At 37.2% G+C, this 21,181-nt stretch overlaps 1 protein-coding gene across 2 annotated transcripts in view; it reads left to right on the top strand.

Moving 5' to 3' along the window:
* RAMP3 (receptor activity modifying protein 3) overlaps positions 1–17,160 on the top strand; it is a 36,279-nt gene extending 19,119 nt beyond the window's left edge. For both annotated transcript variants that reach the window (XM_053995532.1, XM_053995541.1), the window contains 2 exons: positions 817–949; positions 16,231–17,160. In XM_053995532.1, coding sequence (XP_053851507.1) covers positions 817–949; positions 16,231–16,486 — 389 coding nt within the window. In that variant the 3' untranslated portion in view covers positions 16,487–17,160. The remainder of the gene's footprint in view (positions 1–816; positions 950–16,230) is intronic.
* The last annotated feature ends 4,021 nt before the right edge of the window (positions 17,161–21,181 follow it).

Consider the following 21,181-nt stretch of genomic DNA (forward strand, 5'->3'; position numbering starts at 1 on the left):
CCACATCTACACAACTTTTGAATATCTCTACTGGTGGTGGCTCAACCACCTCCCTGGGTAGCCTATTCCACCCCTTTTGGTGAAGAAATTTTCCCTAATATCCAATCTAAACCTCCACTGGCACTTTGAGCTGTTCTGATGCTTTTTACTTGGGAGAAGAGACCAAACCCTGCCTAGCTACAGCCTCCTTTCAGGAAGTTGTAGAGACCAATAAGGTCTCCCCTGAGCCTCCTTTTCTCCACACTTAACAATCCCAATGTCCTTCAGCTGCTCCTCACAGGACCTGATCTCTAGACAATTCCTTTAGTGGCTATACTAAAGAAAAAGCTCTGATGGTGGAAATTCACACTCTTTAGCTGGTGAGACATACAAATATTTCCAATGTTAAAGTAATTTCACAATAATATAGTTAGTTGAATGCGATGCATGTGTGTAAGCTTGAAAAGTGCTTTCTACATTGAAATCTGAGATTGGGAGATCCAGTTAGTTTTAACTAAAAATGCAAATAGAAGGTAATGAATTAGTATGAGTAGTAGCTAAGTAAGATTAGAAAAGTGATTAGATAGGTTCCTTTATGCTAGGTTTATATATACATGTATAGTACTATATATTGTAACCTTTAGTTTTTTATACCAAGTTATATTTTTATTGTATTTATGTAAATACATATTTCTGTCTGTTTTCTAAAATTGCTTAGAAAATTAAACACTAAGCTTATGAGAATGTAAGTCACAGGTTGGACTGTGTGAACAAATTTGATGTGTTTTTACTTCTATTTCAGTGTTTCTGATTAAAGGTGCATCTGATGTTTCCTAGGTGCATGTCAACAGACTGAGCTCTGCAATGAATCTCTCATGTTAGAAAAGTTGCCTGCCTGTGGAAAGTCCTTTGAAGAGATGATGAAGAAAGTGGACTCAAAAAAGTGGTGCAACCTTACAGAATTTATCATGTAAGAGTTAGTTTCAGTTTTAATAGTTCTCCCCTAATGCATATAAAATATTTCTGTTCCAGAAAATAGAAAACCTTCTGTATTTTGTTCTCACTTGCAGAGGGCTAATCTGTAGCTCTTAAGCCCTGCAGTAAGACCATGTGCACACAGAGACACCTGTCTCATAACTCAAACAGTGTGCAAAATAGTCCACTTTAATGAAAATGAACCAATGGGCTATTTAATACTGGCTGCTATTGTGTTACATCAGACAGTTGTGTTTACATTTAATCTATATTTCTGTGCCTTTTAAGCAAATGTTCTGTAACTAATTTCTTTTCTGAGAAACCACTAAAGCAATAATGCTTTTAGAATCATGCTGTTCTCTCTCAACAGCAATGCAGTTCCTTCCTCTGATTTCCTTTTTTTTTTTTTTTTTTTTTGGTAAGATGACACTGTTTCTGTAATACACCTCATGTGAAATTGCCCTATCCAAATTTAAAGTGATTTGTCCTATTGAACTTGCTGCCATATGCTTCTTTGCCTACCAGCTAGCATGGAGAGAGTGAGCACCACCCATTCTGTTTGGATGTCTAAAATACTGCAAGACTGACAGTAGTGAGGGTGACATTATTATTCTCTAATCTCTTCCTGTTCCATAGTTATGGGAGGTATTTAAACATCTCTCTATAAAGCTGCACACATCAAATTCTGATCTGGAAAAAACTCACAGGGTTTGTGAAATTGGTAGCATTTTTGGCTTTGTGGAGCATCTGCTTCTTAAGACCATGTCTGTTGATGCATAGTGCCTAGTTTTCGGAAGTGCTGAGTACCCTCTACACCAACTGAAATGAGAAGAAACTGCAGGTGTTCAGCACTTCAGAAAACAAGACTCAAGTGAGCAAGAGCTTGTATGGTATGAGCCAGCCTGAAGCAGAACATCTTCCTGCATTTGAAACTGTGCTGGTGTTGTTTCTGGAGTCTGCTGTGGAGGCAGAGTACCCCAAGCCAGCTGTCACACCTGTTCACAGTGTCACTGAACCCCAGATATGTTCTGGTAGGAACATTGGTCTTGTGTCCTGTTTAGTGTGTCATGTGGTGCAGACTTTAGCTGATCACCAACAGATTGGACAGATGACGAAATGTTGAACTGCAGTGCTGTGTTGCATCAGTTCCCCATGACTCCCTTAGCACCAACACCTGTGTTGAAATGCCCTACCGGTTAATAACATTTCATAATCTGACATCATATTATCAATTTAAATGCTATTACTTCTTAGCACATTTATTCACACACCTTGCAGTCTGTTAAAAGGTAGATTCTTAAATCTGATGGCACTGAAGCGAAAGATGCACTCATGCAGCTCTCTGCAGTTGTAGAGAAGAGTAAGAGAAGGTTAGCTCTTCTAAACCAGCTTGCAGAAATTGCAGTCAAATCTGACATAGAAGTGTGTGCATACAAAAAAAAAAAAAAGAAAATCCTTGCAGTGCTGGTACTGCTAAATTTATTTAATAAATATCTGTATGTTATGCAGCAATAAATGTAATTTTATAACTCATCTAGGTACAAGATGTTTTATTTATTTTGAAAGAAACACTGTAATTTTGCTCCATTTTATCTTGATTACAATTGTTTTAGAATCACAAGATTTCTTTTCTGATATGTTATTTGAATCAATAAGTGACCTCAACTAATGGGACTACTTGCAGCAGTGAAAAGTACTTATAGAAGCCAAAATACCTTTACTAATGAAGGTGAAAAAACAGGCAGCTTTTTGAGAGACTTCTGCTAAAATTTATTCAAGAATTTACATATTATGTGCAAGAATTTTTCAAGGTTTGGAGGTGACTGAAGTCTCTGAGTTTTCCTGACTTTATAATTAGAGTTAAGAATCCACCTTGATTTTATACTTTCCAGTTGTGCTCACTGTTTGGTGTCATTTTTATTCCATGTACAAGAAAACTTCTCTGAAGAATTGGTCAGTCTGAGGCTTTGTTCATTTTTCCTCAAAAGCAGTACCAGAAGAATTCAAGGCTCTTACAGAAGAAAAATCTTTTACATTTTTAACATAATATACATTTTCTAAAAAACCTTTTTTTTTTAATACTTCAAGTTCTACTTTAGAAGAGAGTAGCAGGAGGAATTTGTTTTGAAATTTATATCTTGAATAAAGCATTAATCAAGCATTATAAGTCTGATTACAAACTTATCATAAGGGTTCATTGCACTGAAATGCAAATGTGCATCTACCTTTAAGATTAGTATTCTTTTGAGAATAGACATTGTTATTTGAAGCGTATAGAATCACAGAATGGTTGGAAGTGACTGTAAAGATCCTCTAGTTCCAACCCCTCTACTGTGAGCAGGGACACATAGAGGTTAATTTATTCCAGCTCATTGGAGGAACCCTGAGAGATGGGACAGAAACACTTCTTTCTTTGGAGTAATCTGACAAATTAATGAAAAACTGGCCTATCTACCCATGGGCAGTCAAAATTCAGATATTTAAACCTGCTAGTATTAGTTGTGCTGATTTTATATCTAGCCTCCAGCAGTAACAATTAATCAGTCTGGATCAGATGGTGGGTTAAATTTTGTATTAAAAAATGTTGTATAATTTTGTATAAAAAAGCCTGTTTCTTCATGCAGTGATTTCTATATGGCACTTTTCACTTAGAAATAAATCTTTGTAACTTATATTGAAATGTAACAGTTAATGGAAATCTGCTAATTTTCTAAATTCCTTGTTTCATGGAGGAGTTTTAGCTCTTCAGTGTAAATGGCTGTCCTCTGGTTATGGGATTGTAAATAGCAATTATCTGTAGTGCTTCACCATTTGGCCAAACTTTTCTGAGAGAATTTGCAGTGACTCCAATTTGCTGTAACCTAATTAACCTGTAAGATTTTCCGACATCTCTGACATTCTTAACAAACTTGTGCTCTTGAAAAAGCAGCCTTTTCACTGATTTTGAAGAGACAAGGCTTCTGTGTGTGGCAGCTGGTACTGCAAACCAATATGAGAGTTTTAGCCTCCACAGCTGATATTGATCTTGATGGAAATGTAAGATGATCACATACAGACCGTAAATTCTCAGGTAAAGTTTTACAGAAGCACTATTAGATGAAAGTTTCCCTATTAATTTTTGCATATTTCTGTGAAGATTGGCAATTAGTTAGAATACAAATACTCAGGGTCAAATTGTCAAAAGGTATTCAAAAGCTGAAATACGATGAGGGATCAAAGTGGGATTTTAACATATTTTAAGTCATTTAGACATGATAGGTTTCAGTGGTTCTAGCTTGGACATCAGAATATGAAGGCCAACCACAAACAGATTACAAGAAAGATAAAACCTTCAATACACTGCCAGAGGTGTTCATTGACAGAAGAGAAGGAGTTTGCCTAGTCACAGTTTTGATGAGGCCTTTAGATTATTAAGTGAGAGCAGAAGATGAAGAAGATGATGAAAATACAATGAGGTTGTTTAAAAGACTCAAACTTATGGAACATGGCCAGTGAATAAGCAGAGACTAAAGTGTGGGTGAAAGCTATATGGGGAATTAACAGAAGCAAATATACTTTTCATTTGCCAGAAGACTGAAAATTGCAGGAAGGTTTTTATTTTTCATGTGTAGTATTTCTGTTATGTCTACTTATAGTAACACGTATGTTATTAGTGCTGCATTACATATAACAACTATGTATTATATTTCTTTATTATCTTCTTAATATTTATCAACTACAGCTGAAGATGTAAAATCAACTACTGTCCACAAGCCAAAATTCATTATTAACAGTCAGATTTTTTTTTTTTGTGTGGTGTGATAAATCCTGGTGTGGGACTACAGTTGAGAGGCCAGGTGTGACTAATTCCTGAAGCAAGTGGCCAGATGAAGATGGAAGTGCCCAGAGCTGTCTTAACACGAACCTGAAAAATGTTCCATATTGTAATTGCTTAGATTACTTTCTATTCTTAACTCATAAAACAGTTTTTCAAATACTTCTAACTGGATCTTGGAAACAATTTAGCTAGAACACAGTCTCTAAAGAAATCTGCATCTGTCTCCTAGGCCTAACCCCTATGGAAATGTGGGATCAAAATGTACTAAAGGTGATTTTCAGTGTCTTGTTTAAGCTTTTGGCCTGCTCCCAAGTACCAGTTTTCTCTCTTCTGCATCACCATTTTCCACATATTTCTGAGTGTAGTTACCCACATTTCAGTAATTCTGAGGCCAGAGAGACAGCTGTGGCCATGTCTGCACTATTGCATAATACAGGCCATGCAATCTGCCCAATAGTCAACTATTCTAAACACTGTAAGAGTGAGTATATTATGGAAAGGCATCAACTCTTCATTTAAAAGATTAGTATTGATCCATTGCATCTATAAACAGATTGTGTCATCTGTTACAGGTGAGGCATTCTTTTATTTCAAGACAATACTGTTGTTGCAGCACTCATCTCACAAGTGGCTAAGGTTGCATACCTGCTACTTTGGGAGCTCCCAGTCAGTCATTCTGTGTTTGCCAGCCAAGGAATAGCTGTGGGTTTAGAGTCCAAGGGTGAAATAGCAATTTGTGTTTTGGAAGAGAGTTCTAGCAAAGTAGTGTATATAACACAGGTCAGATGTGGATGTTCTGTTTGAGAAAAAGAACGGATTGTAACAAACTTCTTCCTCCAATCTCTACATTTCTTTTTACCTGTTTTCACAGCTCTAGGAGTCCCTAATTGGCTGTGAGGCAGTGGCTCTGTGACAGCACCTGGAAGATGTTGAAAGTCTCATTTTTTTGATGTTTTATTGTATGGGAATGATTTTATTGTAGAGGATAAGGAGAAATTTGCCAATATTTTGGGAGGCTGCTGAATTAAATACACTAACTACCAAGAACTCAGATTTGGTGAACTAAAACTATGTATTTGTTATTTATACCACAATACATGTTGTAATCACAGTCTACAAAAGCCACCATTCAAGGATACCAGTGCAGTGGAATGGGGAGAAGAGAAAATAACTGGAATTTGTTATTCATAAGGGATAACTGTTTCTTTCTTTGTTAAACCATGGGAGACATTGGGTCTTCCATTAAAAAACATATATCATGCCAGAATAATATGCTTTCCCGGCTCATTATCCATCTTTTCAAGGTTTTTAAGAGCTCAAAACTTTATGTTTTTCAATTTATCAATAATGTTGCAAATCTTTGTGGAAGTTCTGTTAGTATGAAAAAAGAGAAGGATCTTCTGAGCCTGCTGCTAAGTAAGAAGCATTATCAAGTGCTGAAAACTTTTCAGTTTTTAATGTCAAATTTCAGTTTTTCAGGTGCTTTTTCCTGCAAGTTTTAACACCTGTTACATTTATTTGTCCTGATTATTTTTTTTTTCAAAAAGGGAATGAAATTTGGTATTTGCCAAGAGGTCAGTGATATAAATATCAGTATTTTCATGAAGTTCTGAAAGAGTTTTCAACACTGGTGAAGTTGATGTCACTTGAAGACCCCAGTAACAATATTTTAGCAAGGGTGCTGTGGGTCAAATTGATGTGTACTTCAGCAGATGCCTTGGACTAATGGTGGTGGCTTACACTCACAAGGTGGTATCAGTATGTCAATGCTCATATTTCCAACTCAACTAACAAATAGTTAAAGATATAAGAATATAATAATTCTAAATTACTTGGAAAAAATAATGTAAGCAATTTAGAGGTGATGTTAGGAAGCAGTTCTGTTAAATCTCAGGACTGTTAGCTGATATGCCTTTCAACACCTTTCATGACCTTTTTGAATTTTATTATGGTAAGATCAGTAATCAAAAACAGTCTTCATGGAGCTTATTATTAAAGGCTGTATTTAATAAAAACCATTGCATAAGATTTCTGTGTAAAGTTGCTTGGTGGTAAAATAGTATGGTATAACTTGTTAGACTGAGTATTTTGTATTATGCAATGCATATATAATGGACAATATATTTTTAGAGGCAGTGAAAATGAAAATTAAAATATAAATGTATTATGAAAAGGAAAAGTTAATGCAAACTTTTCTGATACTTCTGGTTTGCAAAACAATTTCTACATTCTTGTTTTCTAAATGGATCAACCACGAACATACAATAATGGAGATTAACTCAGCAGAGACAAAAAAATAGATTTTCTTGCTCCAGGCTGCATGTGGAATTAATGCTACTATGTTTTGTATTCAAGGTCTTGTTTCAATCACAGAAGTTTATTATGTAACACTATTAAAAAAAAAAAAAGAAAAGTATTTTATATGGTTAATTGCCAATGGTGTAGCATTTCTATTTATCTTTACAGAATAGTATATAATTCTGTGTTGGAAAGTAATTCCAAGACATGAAATGCAGTCTTCTGCACTCTTAAGCAGATAAGTCACCTTCTTCAGCCTGTTGTGTAATCTGCAAAAGGCAGACACATGTTGCACTGACAAACTTGAAGGCAATGTATGAGACGCCTGTAGTGCTTATAAAAATAATAGAGATGTGGCAGCTTTGTAAAAAAAAAATTTCCTCTAAGATAAATGCTGAGTATAGAAGGAGTGGAAATCAAAGGTTGTCAAGGCAATAGTGCACTGATGAACAATTATGAGCACAGTTATTTGCAGCTCTCAAGAAATTGATGTTTTGCATTTCTCTCAGATACACAAATATCTTTCATACATTTCACTGCCTGATAAAATGTACCATTTCATATTAAGGTATAGTTATAAAATAAACATAGAGATATTCAAATGAGAGTTCTGCCATCTAGAAGTGGATTCTATGTCTGCCTGTGGGACTGGGAGTTATCACTGAGGTGCTGAGTCCAATTTTTATCTGCAGGAAGGTAGCTTAAGAACCACAATGATCTTAAGATGCTTCTATATTATGTATAACTTATCACATAAGTTCTATATTATGTATAACTTATCACACTTACGTATAATTTGCACTGTAATCTATAATGGATTTTTGCTTCCTGTTACTGGGGAGTATATATATCTAATATATATCTAGACTGATTTGTAGTATGCAGGGGTAAGGTATTAGTATTACTACTTATAAAAAGTAGGTGCAAAAATGTAAGGTTCTTTTTGCTGTTGGCTGTTTCTGTGCAGGGAAACAGCATCAGTATGAAAATAAGTAATTGTCTTCATCAGCCAAAGAGGAATTGGATAAAGGCTCAGAAAATATCCGACTACTTGGCTATTCACAGTGCTTAAATATTATCACCCCATAACAGCTTTCTTGACATAAGCTTTCTTATGTCAAGGGTCTGTAACATTTCATGGGTGATGTGCCATGTTACATTGTTCTTCCTCAAACTGAGGTAGAATTTAGCTGGGCCCAAGATGAAGTTAAATAAACTTAGCAGATCCAGGAGCTAAGAAACTGCTACCTTTCCCAGGTGACAGTCTCAAGATGCTGGGTCCCTCTGCTTCTGATCTACACACAGTCTGGCTGGACATTGTCCAAAATCCTTGGACATAATATTTTTTCCACCTGCTTAGGAGGTTGCTGGCTTACCCTTAAGCAACTCCAGGGAGTGTTACAACACTCAAATCTTTCATACACAGTTGTGGATAAGGAGTAAGGCTCTTTGGGTCCACCATTTGGTTCTGTTGTGTGTGTGAGATGTTGGAACAGTCTTGGGAAGCCACACAGCACAAGAAGAAGTTACATAAGGAGAATGAATGTGTTTTTTCTACCACAAGTAAGAGGGGAAGACATAAGAAAGGAAAAAAAAAAAAAAAACACATAAAGTGGTGAACATACTGTGCTGTCAAAGTCATGCTAAAACATAATAATGTACTTGAATAGTAGATAAGCAGAACTTTTCTATATTAGGATTCTTCCCCAATAGTCCTTATGCTTAATTTTAAATCAATTTCTGATATTGTTACTGTTCCTCTGATTTTATGGTTAATTTTTCATCAGTTTTGGTCTCGTTTATGAACTGTCTGTGCCTAGATTGTAATTTCACATAATTCATTTATTATGCAAGACTGCAAAAAGGATTTATTCTTTAACTAGTCCAGTAGCTGACATAATCTGAAGCTTAAGATTTGTAATTAGTCAACTGATTTTTAACTCCCATTATTTGTGCTCTGCTTGGAGCAAAACACAACAGCCACTCTCCTCCCAAAGCAAGAGGCTTTTTTAATTACAGGAATTTTTTAAAGTTTGTATAAAATCCATTTTCCATAAATAATCAGTAAAAGTGCAATTCTTTACATGCTCATAAGAATTACGGGAGGAGGGTTATGAAAAGTTCAACTTAGAAACAGATTGGTTTTTTTTTTTTTTGGTTTTTTTTTTGGTTTTTTTTTTTTTTTTTTTTTTTTTTTTTTCAATCTGTGGAGATGCTATAGTGGGTGTTCCTCAAAATGTAAGCCTGATTGACTGATGATTTCTGTTTCACAACTGCATATTTCCAGATAATTCTCTCCTCTCTTTCCACTTGAAGAAATAGTGCTCTGGTATTATAAAAGGCTTGTGCTACTTTGGACTAAGTGGAAACTAATAACAGCTTCCACTCAGCAAGTGACACTTTAATAATCTTTAATATTCTAATAAAAATTGAATATGAAGCAATTGTTTGTAGATGTAAGCTGGAATGAAGGAGAAGGACCTTTCTGTTATTTCTTTCTCTGTGAGTTTTTGTCTGTTGGTCAGAAAAATTATTGTCTTCATAGTTGCTTGTTTTGAGTGGCTGTCTGGAGGCCCAGCTGTGTAGTGCCAGTCTGAATTCAAGCCACATTTTCTCTGTTCACCTGTCAGCTTGGTTCATCCAGAAGGAATTAAAAGCCTTGAGCTCCTGAACTGTGGCGTGAGCTCAGAGCAGTTCTGGGCTAGCAACTGCTTCTGTTCACATGTTCTAGTATAAGGTTTAAAATTTTAGCTGTAAAATTTCAAATATTGATGTACACAAAAACAATGCTTGCCCCCAGAAACATTCTGTCTCCTTTGGTGAGAAGCCCAAGAAAATGAAGGCTTTCACTAGTTGACCAACTTCACAAAAACTTTGAAACTTGATCCATAAATAAGAGGTTTTAAATTTTGCATTTCTCTGACAGAATCACAAGCCTTATGTGTTTGACTGTTAGGAGTAGATATGTAATGATTCTATTCATGATATTAGGGATATCTTCTTCCACACACCATCAGTGATGGCTATTTATGAGATACTGTGCTTATAAGAAGTTAGATATGTATGCTTAAGTGTTTGTGGGATTAGGATTTGCCTTCACTTACTCTTTTGATTTTTGTCTAATTCAAGGGAGTTATGGGATTGACTTATGAAAACATGATGTAGTGATGGCTTCAGAGACTACTTCCCCTCTTGCTGGGTGTTCTACAAAAATGGGCTGTGTACAACTAAGTAATCATTAAAATCTAGTCAGGAGTGGTGGAAGGTAAAGCCTGCTTGCCAGTTGAAATTTTTGGCTTGGTAAAATTCCGGTACTACTAAATATTTGATCTTAATAATGCAGTACCTTATGTCAGGCTACATTTACCTCCTTGTTCTACATTTGCTTAATATAGTGGTTTCTGCTGCTCATTAGAGATGGCCATTAGGTATATAAAGTAACTGCTTACATCTATAGTTGCTCTTTATATTTTCTGGCTGTATCTTTAGGGAATTAACAACAATATAGTAATAGTGCGGTTTTGTGTTTTTAGTTCAGTTTATTTTGCTGTTGACAGCAGTTGATGTGAAACTAAGGGTGGAGATCTGTAATTACTTCATAGGATACCAGAATCAGTTTATTATTTTCGACCCAAGTGAGTGAATCTGTCACAATGTCCATTATTTAGTGGCATGAGAGTAAACTGTACTTTATATTTTTTTCATTAAATCCATTTCTCCCCACCCCCATTAATTTCCTTCCTTGTGTTTTTGTAGCACATTATTTTCTTGAGGCTGAATTCTGTATTGGAGCTGCACAACAGTAGATCTGATCTGATTAGGGAGGTAGAAATGTGATTGTGAGAATACTCATCTTGGCAGAAGATACGTGATTAAAGGAATGGTGAGACACAGACACAAATCTGTTTGGAGAGATGTTGAGTGAGAAAATCTCAGGAATATTCCACCATATTTACAGGCTCCTAACTTGCTATAAAATTAAAGCTGTCCTTTTAACATGGTGGTGAAACCTCTGGAAATGATCATCTTAAGGTTTGGATCCTTACTTGAAGTTCATCCAGGCTGTTCCATGCTGAAGTTCTATACAGTCTGGTTGCATCTCACATAAGAATAGACTTTTTATTTTTGTGAGATTTTTTGCTACTTCCTGCCTCCCCTTCATCTGGAAATGCTGTAAGAAAGGTATTTTTACATTTCAACATTTTGTATTCCAGTCTGGGTGGAGGTTAAAAGGATGGTAATCCAATTTAATATGTATGTGTATAAAGAAAATTAATATGTATGTGTATAAAGAAAATTTTGGTTGAATAATCTGGGGGAAAGCAATTAGTTTTAAAGCATCTTTATTAAAATACACCACATGACTTGTAGTGTCCTGGAACAGTGCCTCTAGATTGCTATCTGGAATTGTAGAGTCGCAGGAGTGAGTGTCCCTGGTGTATCTATTACCTGGTTGCATCAAGACTCAATTATGGTAGCGAGATTTTTCACTGTATTCTCAGTACTTGGACTCAAAATAACAAAAATTACTCACAATATTATATATATCTAGTATTATATATATCTAGTACTACCCTTCTATAATTATATCAGGAATCATGAAGCAGAATTATTTAAAATGGGGTAGTGGAAGTGTGGTGTTTCGGTTTTTAATCCCTGGCCCTCCTCATTAAGCAACTGCAAAACATTCCTGATTGCTTATGTGCTGATTGTCTCTGTGGTGGTCTGTCCATGAGTGCTGGAGAGGTGGAAAGATTCTCCTGTTGGAACTGACAGTGGGTCTACTGGCTGCAGCCAGAAAATGCCCTCAAATATTTGTCTTAAGTAATATATATGTATTTGGCTTTTTGATAATTGTTTGTGAATCTTTCAAATAACAATTTTGCATTGGAAAATACTTAAACTACAGATGAGATTCAAGCCCCACTTAGCCTGAGAAGTGCCCTGAGCAAGAGGCAGCTGTGTACCCTGAGATAGATGAAATGTAATAAACCCAGCTATCCATTTAAATAGTTTGAGTGGACACTCCACGAAACACTGTCCCATTAAGGCAAATGTGTCCACTACCATTCCCCATGATAACTGCCTACTGTCCAAGTTCTTAGTTATAGGTAACATGTTAAAATATATCTTCTCATGGGTAAAACACTCACAAAATAAAATACTACACAGTTTCAACAAAAAGACCCCAGTGACACTGTTGTTACTATCTGGTTTAGTGGAAACATAAAGTACAGGACAAAAAATGTATGTGCTCTGAAAATGAGGTATTGTTCTAGAATATTAAAATTATCTTTAATGACAAATGTGTTATAGTTCAGAGGTTGCTCTGAAAGGAATTATTTTTTGTGTTCTCTGAAAGTATTTTCAATAATGTGCAGTATGGCGAGGGCGCTGATTCCTCAATAGAAACTACAGTTGTCCTGAGCGTATCAGGGCAAAACACATCTTTATATGAATTTTGCAGCTCAGACTATGCTTAGATTTTGGGTTTTTTGTATTGGACTACTTAGCTGAGTTGAAATGCATTTAATTTTTTGGCTCATTTGTCACAAAGCTTGTGACCTGGATCCCAGTGAATATCCCTTTCCTGAGTACTACCTAGGTCCCTTGTTGCTAGCCTGAAAGAGAGGAAAATGTGTCTCAGCACAAAGAATAAGAATGTTCCCACACCCTCTTATAATCTGAAAAGTGAAGGAACTTGAACTCCAATGTGCTCTCCAGTTACTTGTTCGAGGAATAAGTGGAAAGTATAATTTCTTATTCCTTCCTTTCACAAGTTGTGGAACTTTAATGCACTTCTCCTTGAAGTATCTCCAGTCAGAGGCCAGGACATCATTGTCATAGCCATTTTATTATACAGAATGGAAAGGTTTCCTATTCCCGCCTTTACCATTTGAATAAAGGGAATTACGTAAGACGTGAAAGGATTAGACATAGGAGAATTGAACTGGAATTAAATATCTATTAGCCCGCATCTCCCTCTTAAAAAAGCCCAACTTCCAAACCAATTGATCAACTACAAAAACATCCGTGCTGTAGTAATGAGGATGCAGTTGCTCCCTTCTGAGGCAGCTGTTCCACAGTGCCATGCAGAGAGGATCTTTTTTTTTTTTGTATGAACTTTCTGTTGCAGTGCATTAACTCTAAATTACAAAACTACATAAATATTTAAGTGATTTCTGCTTTACTGGCAGAAATGCAATTTTCCAGCAACTGAAATTTTCCTTTATCTACATTCTTACAGTTGTGTGAACTAAGAGTTAGAGTTATAGGTAGGTTTTTTTTTTCCCTTTTTTTCATGAGAGAAGGTTTTAAGGAAAAATTGTAAGGAATTCCAACTATTACAATAACATTTTTATTCTACTTTGGCCCTTAGGATTCAGTATTTCAAATACAATTTATCTCCCAAGTTATTTTTATCTGGCCTTTTGGCAACACAACCAACTTTTTCTAGCTGTGTTGTATTTACAATCAAAAATCAGTGGAAAATATTTTTGTTTATATCATATAACATTTAAGAAAAAAATCTACAGGATTCTTTGTAGAACACTGATTTTTCTATATGATTTTAAATACAGAGAAAAAAATTACATCAACAAATCTTTGAGCTTAGGGTACTTCTATGCTGAAATCACCTGGATTTATTGTTGATTTTCTTATTGGGGTGGCTGTAACAGCAGCCATTGATGGCACAGAGGGGCTCATGAGAGCATGGCCCAGAGCAGGCTGGAGCAGAGTCCAGCATTCTGGAGTCTTGTCTGGTGTCTGTGCCACGTGGAGCACTGACCTTTCTGGGCAGCTGGATGCTCCTCCATCTCTGCATTGTAGCCTGCTGAACCTTGTAGCCTTGCCTTCAGACCTGCTGCTCTTCAGGTCCTCTGAGACTGTATCTCCCACATTCAACTAGACATCTCCAGCTCCTAATTTATTCCAAAGACATAAAGAATGGATGCCATTAGGTCACACAGAAGAATGACACTATTAAAATAGCAAACAGATGATATTTGTATTTTATTTTTAGCTTATTTCCTGTTGTTTTCCTGTGGTTGCTGATGTTACAAAAGCTTCCTTTCTAGTCACTTTGCTTAAAATACACATACATTGTGCATGTATGCATCTTCATGCTGGAGTTTGGCATTAGATTGTCCAGTGTGTTTGCTTATGAATGAAGCAGTATTGGCTCAAACTCCTTGAGACTGAGAACTACAAGGAACTTGCCGAAGGCCCTTTCTGTGATGCTTTTTCTTCTTCTGTGAACACAGCCCTGAGAATTTAGATGCTCAGCAGACTGTGTTCCCAACCTATGTGGTTTTAGCATGGGTGGGCAGACATCTCCCCTGACAGATACACAGTAGACAGTAGACTTCAGTCTTGGCCCAAATGCTGAATGTCTCTTCTCCTTTAGTTTACAGCAAAGCATTGAGTCAACATTTTAGTCCCCTGTAGGACTTAATGTCAGAACGAGTCAATCATCAGGAGTCCATATTTATATGGACTATAAGGGAGAGTAGGGTCTTCAGATGCTGTAAAAGGATGCTGTCCCTGGAGATGTCATGTGGATTTTTGCTCTCTCCTTTCTATTTTTAATTCCCCTTTGAAGTGAGATTATTGAGTCACTCAGGACTAAAATAAATGCAACAGACAAAAAATTCAGCTTCCTTATTTTTTGCCCTATTCATGAATTGACCAGACACTCTTTGTCTTCCTAATTCCTGATCTTCTCCCCCATATCCGTTTCACTTCCTGAATTTCTTTGGCTTATAGTAACACCAAAAAACTCCTTTAGGCTTATTTTTGGCTTTTTTTTTCCTGAGAGGTAGCCAGTTCTCATAAATATAAGTTACTCCTGGACAAGTAAATTTTAGCACATGCTGTTGCATCCCGGGTAGGGTTCAGTTAGGGGTTTTAATAATGTTAGTTAGCCGGTTCTGTGTACCCCCATTTCCCCCTGCGATGGTTCGCTCCGGGTCACTTACCATTGGAGCATTCCCATGTCAGTCTTGTGGTCACTGCCCTGTTCACTCCTGAAGCTTCTGTGTCAGTTACCCCATCCCCATATCCCTATTCGTCCCAGAACCCTGTACACACCCCTGTTGTGTTCCCGTTGGCTGCCGTGGTCTACGCCACTCCCCCGTTGCCTGTCCCCATTGGGCGAGGGGGGCTTCTGCCCCTGTTTGCCCACCCCCTATATAACCCCACGCTCTCTTTGTCTCTCCGCCATCTTGTCCACACGGGCGCTGGGGGATGGACGCCGCCCTCCACCGCGGCTACCACGTGGGAATAAACTTTCTCCAGCCACACAGGGCAAGGTGTGCCTCCTTCACCTCTTTACCTCCTCTCAGCGTCGGTTACAGAGCGTGGCTAGCCCATGCCGGTGTGCTCAGTGCTAGAGTGCCCGGACATGCGGCAACCCCGGTCCGGCCAAGAGGCAACGCCTTTAGCCGGGCTCTCGAGCCATCCGGACCGGGGCGAGAAGAACGCCATGCCGCAACATGCAATATTGAAATCACATGTTAGGTATTACAAGGAATTCCCATCCTTTCATAAGCAAACATGTAATTAGAATTTATTTCTTTATTTATTCCCTGGTGGGCATTTGCTGGAATTGGAAAAAAGAGGAATTTTGTCAAAAGCTAACTTTCTATGTGTTTATTTTCCCATTATTTTCTTACATGAGAGTGCAACAGAATCAGAGTTTTTACACAGTACTGCATGTCGTGGTTCAGTCCTAGTGCCACATCATAATTTTCACGACAACATCATGTCTGGTGGCAGTTGAGGCATGAAATATCCATACTTTGTTCAAAATGTCCTGTTCTTTGCACATTTGTGTGCATGTTTTTTAAAGAATCTGTAGATGTCTGTAGTAAGGGAGTTCTGTTTGTACTTAAGTGGCACTAGGAGGCCCTGGCTGTAGTTGGGGTTTAACTGTTGTCCATCTGGGATCTCAGAACTTCAGAATAAATATCAGTTGCATTGGTACATGTGAGTTCTCCTTGTGCCTTGCTGTGCCACAGCTTCCATTGGAGGTCCTTCAGCAGAGTATCTACATGATAGACACACTCAGAGATTTCATATGGCGCCCTCTGTAGCTTTCTCCAAGTGTAATATGCATATACATTCTATTTCAACTTCTCTTATTTTTCTTCTACTCCCAGGTATTATGAAAGCTTTACCCAGTGCACAGAACGTGAAGCCAACAATGCAAGTTGCTTTTGGCCAAACCCCCTTGCAGAAGGCTTTATCACTGGAATTCATAAACAATTCTTTTCAAACTGTACTTCAGAAAAGGTTCACTGGGAAGATCCACCGGATGAAATTCTCATAACACTGATCTTGATCCCAGTCATGTTGACATGTGCTATGATAACACTGGTAGTATGGTGCAGCAAGAGAAGTGATCTCTTGGTGTAAGTTCTTCCTCTGGGCTTTCTTTTTCTTCATTTCTTTCTTCCCTAAACACTGAGAAAGGAGGATAAAGAGAGGAACATGGCATAAATATTTCAGATCTGCTGAAATGGAACCAGTGAGATACTGAGATGCTCCCATAAATGAAGAGTTGCCTGCTGCTGCTGCTGCTGCGTCACTGCTTCTGTCTTGACCATGAGTATTGCTGGTGGACAACTCTACTTCCATCAAGCCTCATCAGCATGGAATTCACAGGCAGCTTCCAGAAACAGGAGAGTTCCCAGGCAAATGGACCCCTTGTCTGCAAAAGGAATAAAGTTACTTTCCTGTGGGCAAAGATGGCTGTTAAAGTTTTGCAAAGCTGTATGTCTGTAATACTGACTTGGGGGGAAGTGATATCTCTTGAGGTTTTGTGCAGGATGCTCAAGGTTTTAATCTGTGAACCCTGTGACTTGGAGAGATCCCTGGCACAGGAACTGATTAGGGATATAACCAGGTGGCAGCTTTTTTTAGAAGCTAGTCAAAATTATCATTATCAAAACTGGGAAGTATTTTTCTGGCAAAGAAACAACTCCTGTGTCTACAACTATCTGCACAGAGAAATTATCCTGCCACATTATAAAATAGTTTATAAAATTCCTTTAAGGATGGCTGCTTGGAATTGTATGTTTTACAAACATACATTGTATGTTTTACAAACTTTGGGAGGATATACAAATCTTACTTTACAGAGCTGGAAAATGTGAGAGGAAATTGTTTGGTTATAAATATACTAAGGAATAATGAAGAAACTTTCATATGCCAGACTTTTTATTTTTCCTCTTTTATAAATATTATTCTTGATGACTTGTGTTCACTGTATACTCCCCACTCTCACTCCAATTTGTGCAAGTGATATACTACAAATAAATATAAAGGTGTCATGTTGAAGTGCCTTTCAGAGTATTGTACATAAATAATTCTTTGTCCTGTGAAGAGTGTGGGAACAAAAGTATGAACATCAAAACTTGGAATAGAAGTAGGAGGAAAGAGAAAAATTTAACTCAGAAATCTTATTCTATAAAATTATGTAATAGTTGAAATAAAGATCATATGCTCACAACAAAAGAACTTCTCTGTGTTGCAAACCTTATTTTCACAACATGCATTCCGTCCAATGCTTTTCTATGACAAGTGTGCAATGTATGTTACAAGTGACTTTTCATTTTTCCATACCTTATGCACACAAATAAAATAGAGCTAAATGGCTGGGTAATTGTGTTTTATATATTTTATAGTTAGATTTTCTCCTTTAAGGTTCTGGCTCAATGTTTGAGATATAGGTTTGTGAATATGAAAAGCATTTCCAAGCTTGAATCAAATTAGAAGTGCTCAATTTACTAGATTATTTATCTACATACATTGTGTATAGATAAATAAATAACCCTTATGAGCTGTACTGGTTTGTTTTCACTTCTTTTCACAAGGGTTGAAGGCACCAACTTGTTTATTCATTACTCTGATGTTGGTAGAATTCTGTTTTGAAAGTGTTTCCTGTGTGTTTTTCCAAAGACTCTTCCTCATTCTCTAGATGCTAACAGAAATTGCTGTTTGTCAAACAGAAGACTGAAATAATGTATTAAGCGATTCTGTTTAATTTTCTATTGAACTCTTATTTTCTGTATTAAAATGCGTTGGACCACCAAAACTAGTTTTCAGTTAAGATGCCGAACCCATTCATTTTATCCAAAATATTGTTTGGTTAAGCACTTTTTGTGGCCAAAACCAAACAATCTTATATTCTGGACGGAGTTTCATCTTAATTAACATTTACTTAAACTTCAGCAAGCTTCAAGGTGAGTTTCAAAACTTTGGTTTGGAAACCACATAGCAAAAATTTTTACTTTTGAAAAACCACATTCATTTCAACCTAATTGTTGTGTTTGGGGCAAATTCTGGACATGTGCCAGAGTTTCTGACTCATTTGAAATCATATTCACCTAATGAACAGGTTGCCTGGGAGATATCAGTCAGCTTAATTCATAAGCTTAATTTATAAAATGGATTGGCCTAGGTACTACGTGAGGAAGAAAGCTTGATGAATTCATACCACCAAATGTGTACTGTGGTCTTTAAAAGAATGCCATGTTTAAAATCTCTAGTTCAGAGAGTCTTTTAAAATATAAGATTCAAAGGAACAGAAATAGTTTTTTTATTTTAATTCCTGTGCCATAGAGTAGGGTAGAGGATGTGCTTTGCAGGTGAAAATTTAATCATTGTGTGTCCTCCTCATCCAATTGTGATCTTCTATTACTTTTTATACAGCTGAAGAAAGGCTGAGAAGTTGAAATAGTGTATGGGAAACAACACTGATTATTTTATGTAGTCTCAGTGTTTTAAATCTGAGAAATATTTACAGTGTTTTTAGGAAAAATGCAGCTGCAGTAATTAGTTCTTAACAGTTGTGTACATTAATAGGGACCCGGAATGATAATTGTTGAATCTTTTGACATAGGTTTTACTGTATGTTGATGAGAGTTAGTGGTTATTTTCTGCTGCATGGACCTTACTATGTCTTCCCCAAAGCCTATTTCCATTGGCAAGAAAATCACATCTGGTACCAAGAATCTGGCTTGTTAATTAATTGGAAATTAATTTGGTATCACAACAGAGTCTCAGGAATAACGATATTCAAGAAGAATGAAAATAACTTGTTCAAAATCCTTCCTAGAACTGGAACTGTTGTTGATCCCCAGCAATATTTAGGCCAAAAGACAAGTGACAGCTAGCTGACATTGCTAATTGCTGTGAGTTGTGGGATTTTTTGCATTCAGTAGCAACTGTGGAAGTGCGTATAGGGTATAAAGCTTCAGCAAAGAGTTAACAGAAGAAGATGTTGACTAACAGGACCAAGACAAAGGCAGAGAGGGCTGTCATCTCTTTCAAGAAAAATAGCAGGAGGCCAAAGGAAGAACAGAATTTCTTCAGGGCAAGGACAAAAATGGTCAAGAACACTAAAAAATGCGGTACTTTCTTCCAGGAGTATGACCTCACCATGTGCAGGTTAGTAGTAAATGTCCCTTGGGGCATTGGTAAGGAATAGTGAGGAAATCCTGCATGCTGTCTGCATCTGTCCAGCGTTCATGCAGAGGGAATCAACAGCCCCTTTCATTTCTTAGCATCTCCACAATTAAATGAATGTATATGGTGTAAATTCCTTTCTACACGGATTGGGCATCCAGATGAATTTACAGGAATGCTCAACAGGTGTGCCTCTTTTTTGACTGGTGGTGTCTCTTCCTGCTTAAATGTGATGTGTGGATCCTGGCAGCAGGTGTCCACCTGCTCCAATACATTGGCTCTCTTGGAAACTGAAGCAAAGTATGAATTTTGCAAGGCAGCAAGATGTAATGCAGCAGTGCTGGACATTATTTTGCTTAAGCCTTGATTGTCAAAAGCATGAGGGTATTTCATAAAGTGAAAGGTCCTGAGCTGTATTTGCAAAGTCTGAGTTCCACAGGAGAAAAAGAAAATATTGCATTTTTTTAACTCATGGGTGGTTTGGAAGGATAAGAACAATTAGTGACTGTTATTGCTTCTGAATACAGGAAAAATGGAGCTCTCTATGTGCTTTGATATAAATACCTACGAGCATGCAGTGGTATTTATTTATTTATATAAGATACTCAGAAGTGGACATATGAATTTTAGTTAGAGTCTGTGTTTCTGCTACTCTAACAAAATTTTGAAATACAAAACTGAGACCCTCAAATAGTGGATTTGATAAGAAAAACAAATTTTCTGCGCAGTAGGAAATCTGAGGAGCATTGAGGCTACTAACTTGTCTTTGTCTGACTCTCAGCAGAACATTTTGAAAGGATACAAATAGTAATGATGCATAATAGGCATGATCTGTCAACACCAACTGTGCCAAAACACTCGGGGAGTGGAGGAAGAGCCAAGTGGTCACAGGCAATATACAGGTGCTGCCCTGCTTAGAGCTGATGGTGAGAGCCAACTCTGCTCAGAAGTGTCTGGACATATATCAGTGCGGTGCTGTACTTGGTTTTGAGGGATGGGCCTTCTTTGCCTTATGCAGAAACCATTGCTAATTTGATTGCCTGGCTGCTGGAGTGGAGATAGCTTCAAATGAGTTTGTAGATGTGCCTTTGTAGAGTTTCCTGGGAGTGTGGGTATGCAGACAAGACTACCAGGCTACTGGGGTTTTTTTTGGAACTTGCAGGGATGGCAGCAGCATAGTTAGAATTGCTCCTTGAGGTTTGACATTCAGATACAACTGAGTTCTGCCTAAATCCTTCATGGTGGGATATTTTTTCTTTACTAGTTTTTATATCTAGGGTGTAGATATCTGCATGAGAACAGGGTCTCGTACTTTGTTTTCATCATGTTCTAAGGGAGACTCTTGGTTTTTGTGAGATTAATGGTCAGAAATGCTCTCAAAGAACCATTAAATGGATCCTAGTGACAGTTTCACTGTAGCCCCAGCTACAATGTGGTAGACATCTAAATTATAAAGGATGTTAATCATGCTCCCAGGTACCTTAGACCTCTGTTCTTCAGTGCCCTGTCTGAATAGGGAATAATCTCAGAAGGATGCTATGAGCATAAGAAAGTGAATGGTAAGAAAGTTGCTTAAAGATTATTGAGTTGTAGAACCTACTTACAACAATCTAGTGATTCAAAATGACAGCAATTAGAAAA

Source organism: Vidua macroura, chromosome 1, assembly GCF_024509145.1.
Source record: "Vidua macroura isolate BioBank_ID:100142 chromosome 1, ASM2450914v1, whole genome shotgun sequence".
In the NCBI taxonomy this organism is placed as follows: domain Eukaryota; kingdom Metazoa; phylum Chordata; class Aves; order Passeriformes; family Viduidae; genus Vidua; species Vidua macroura.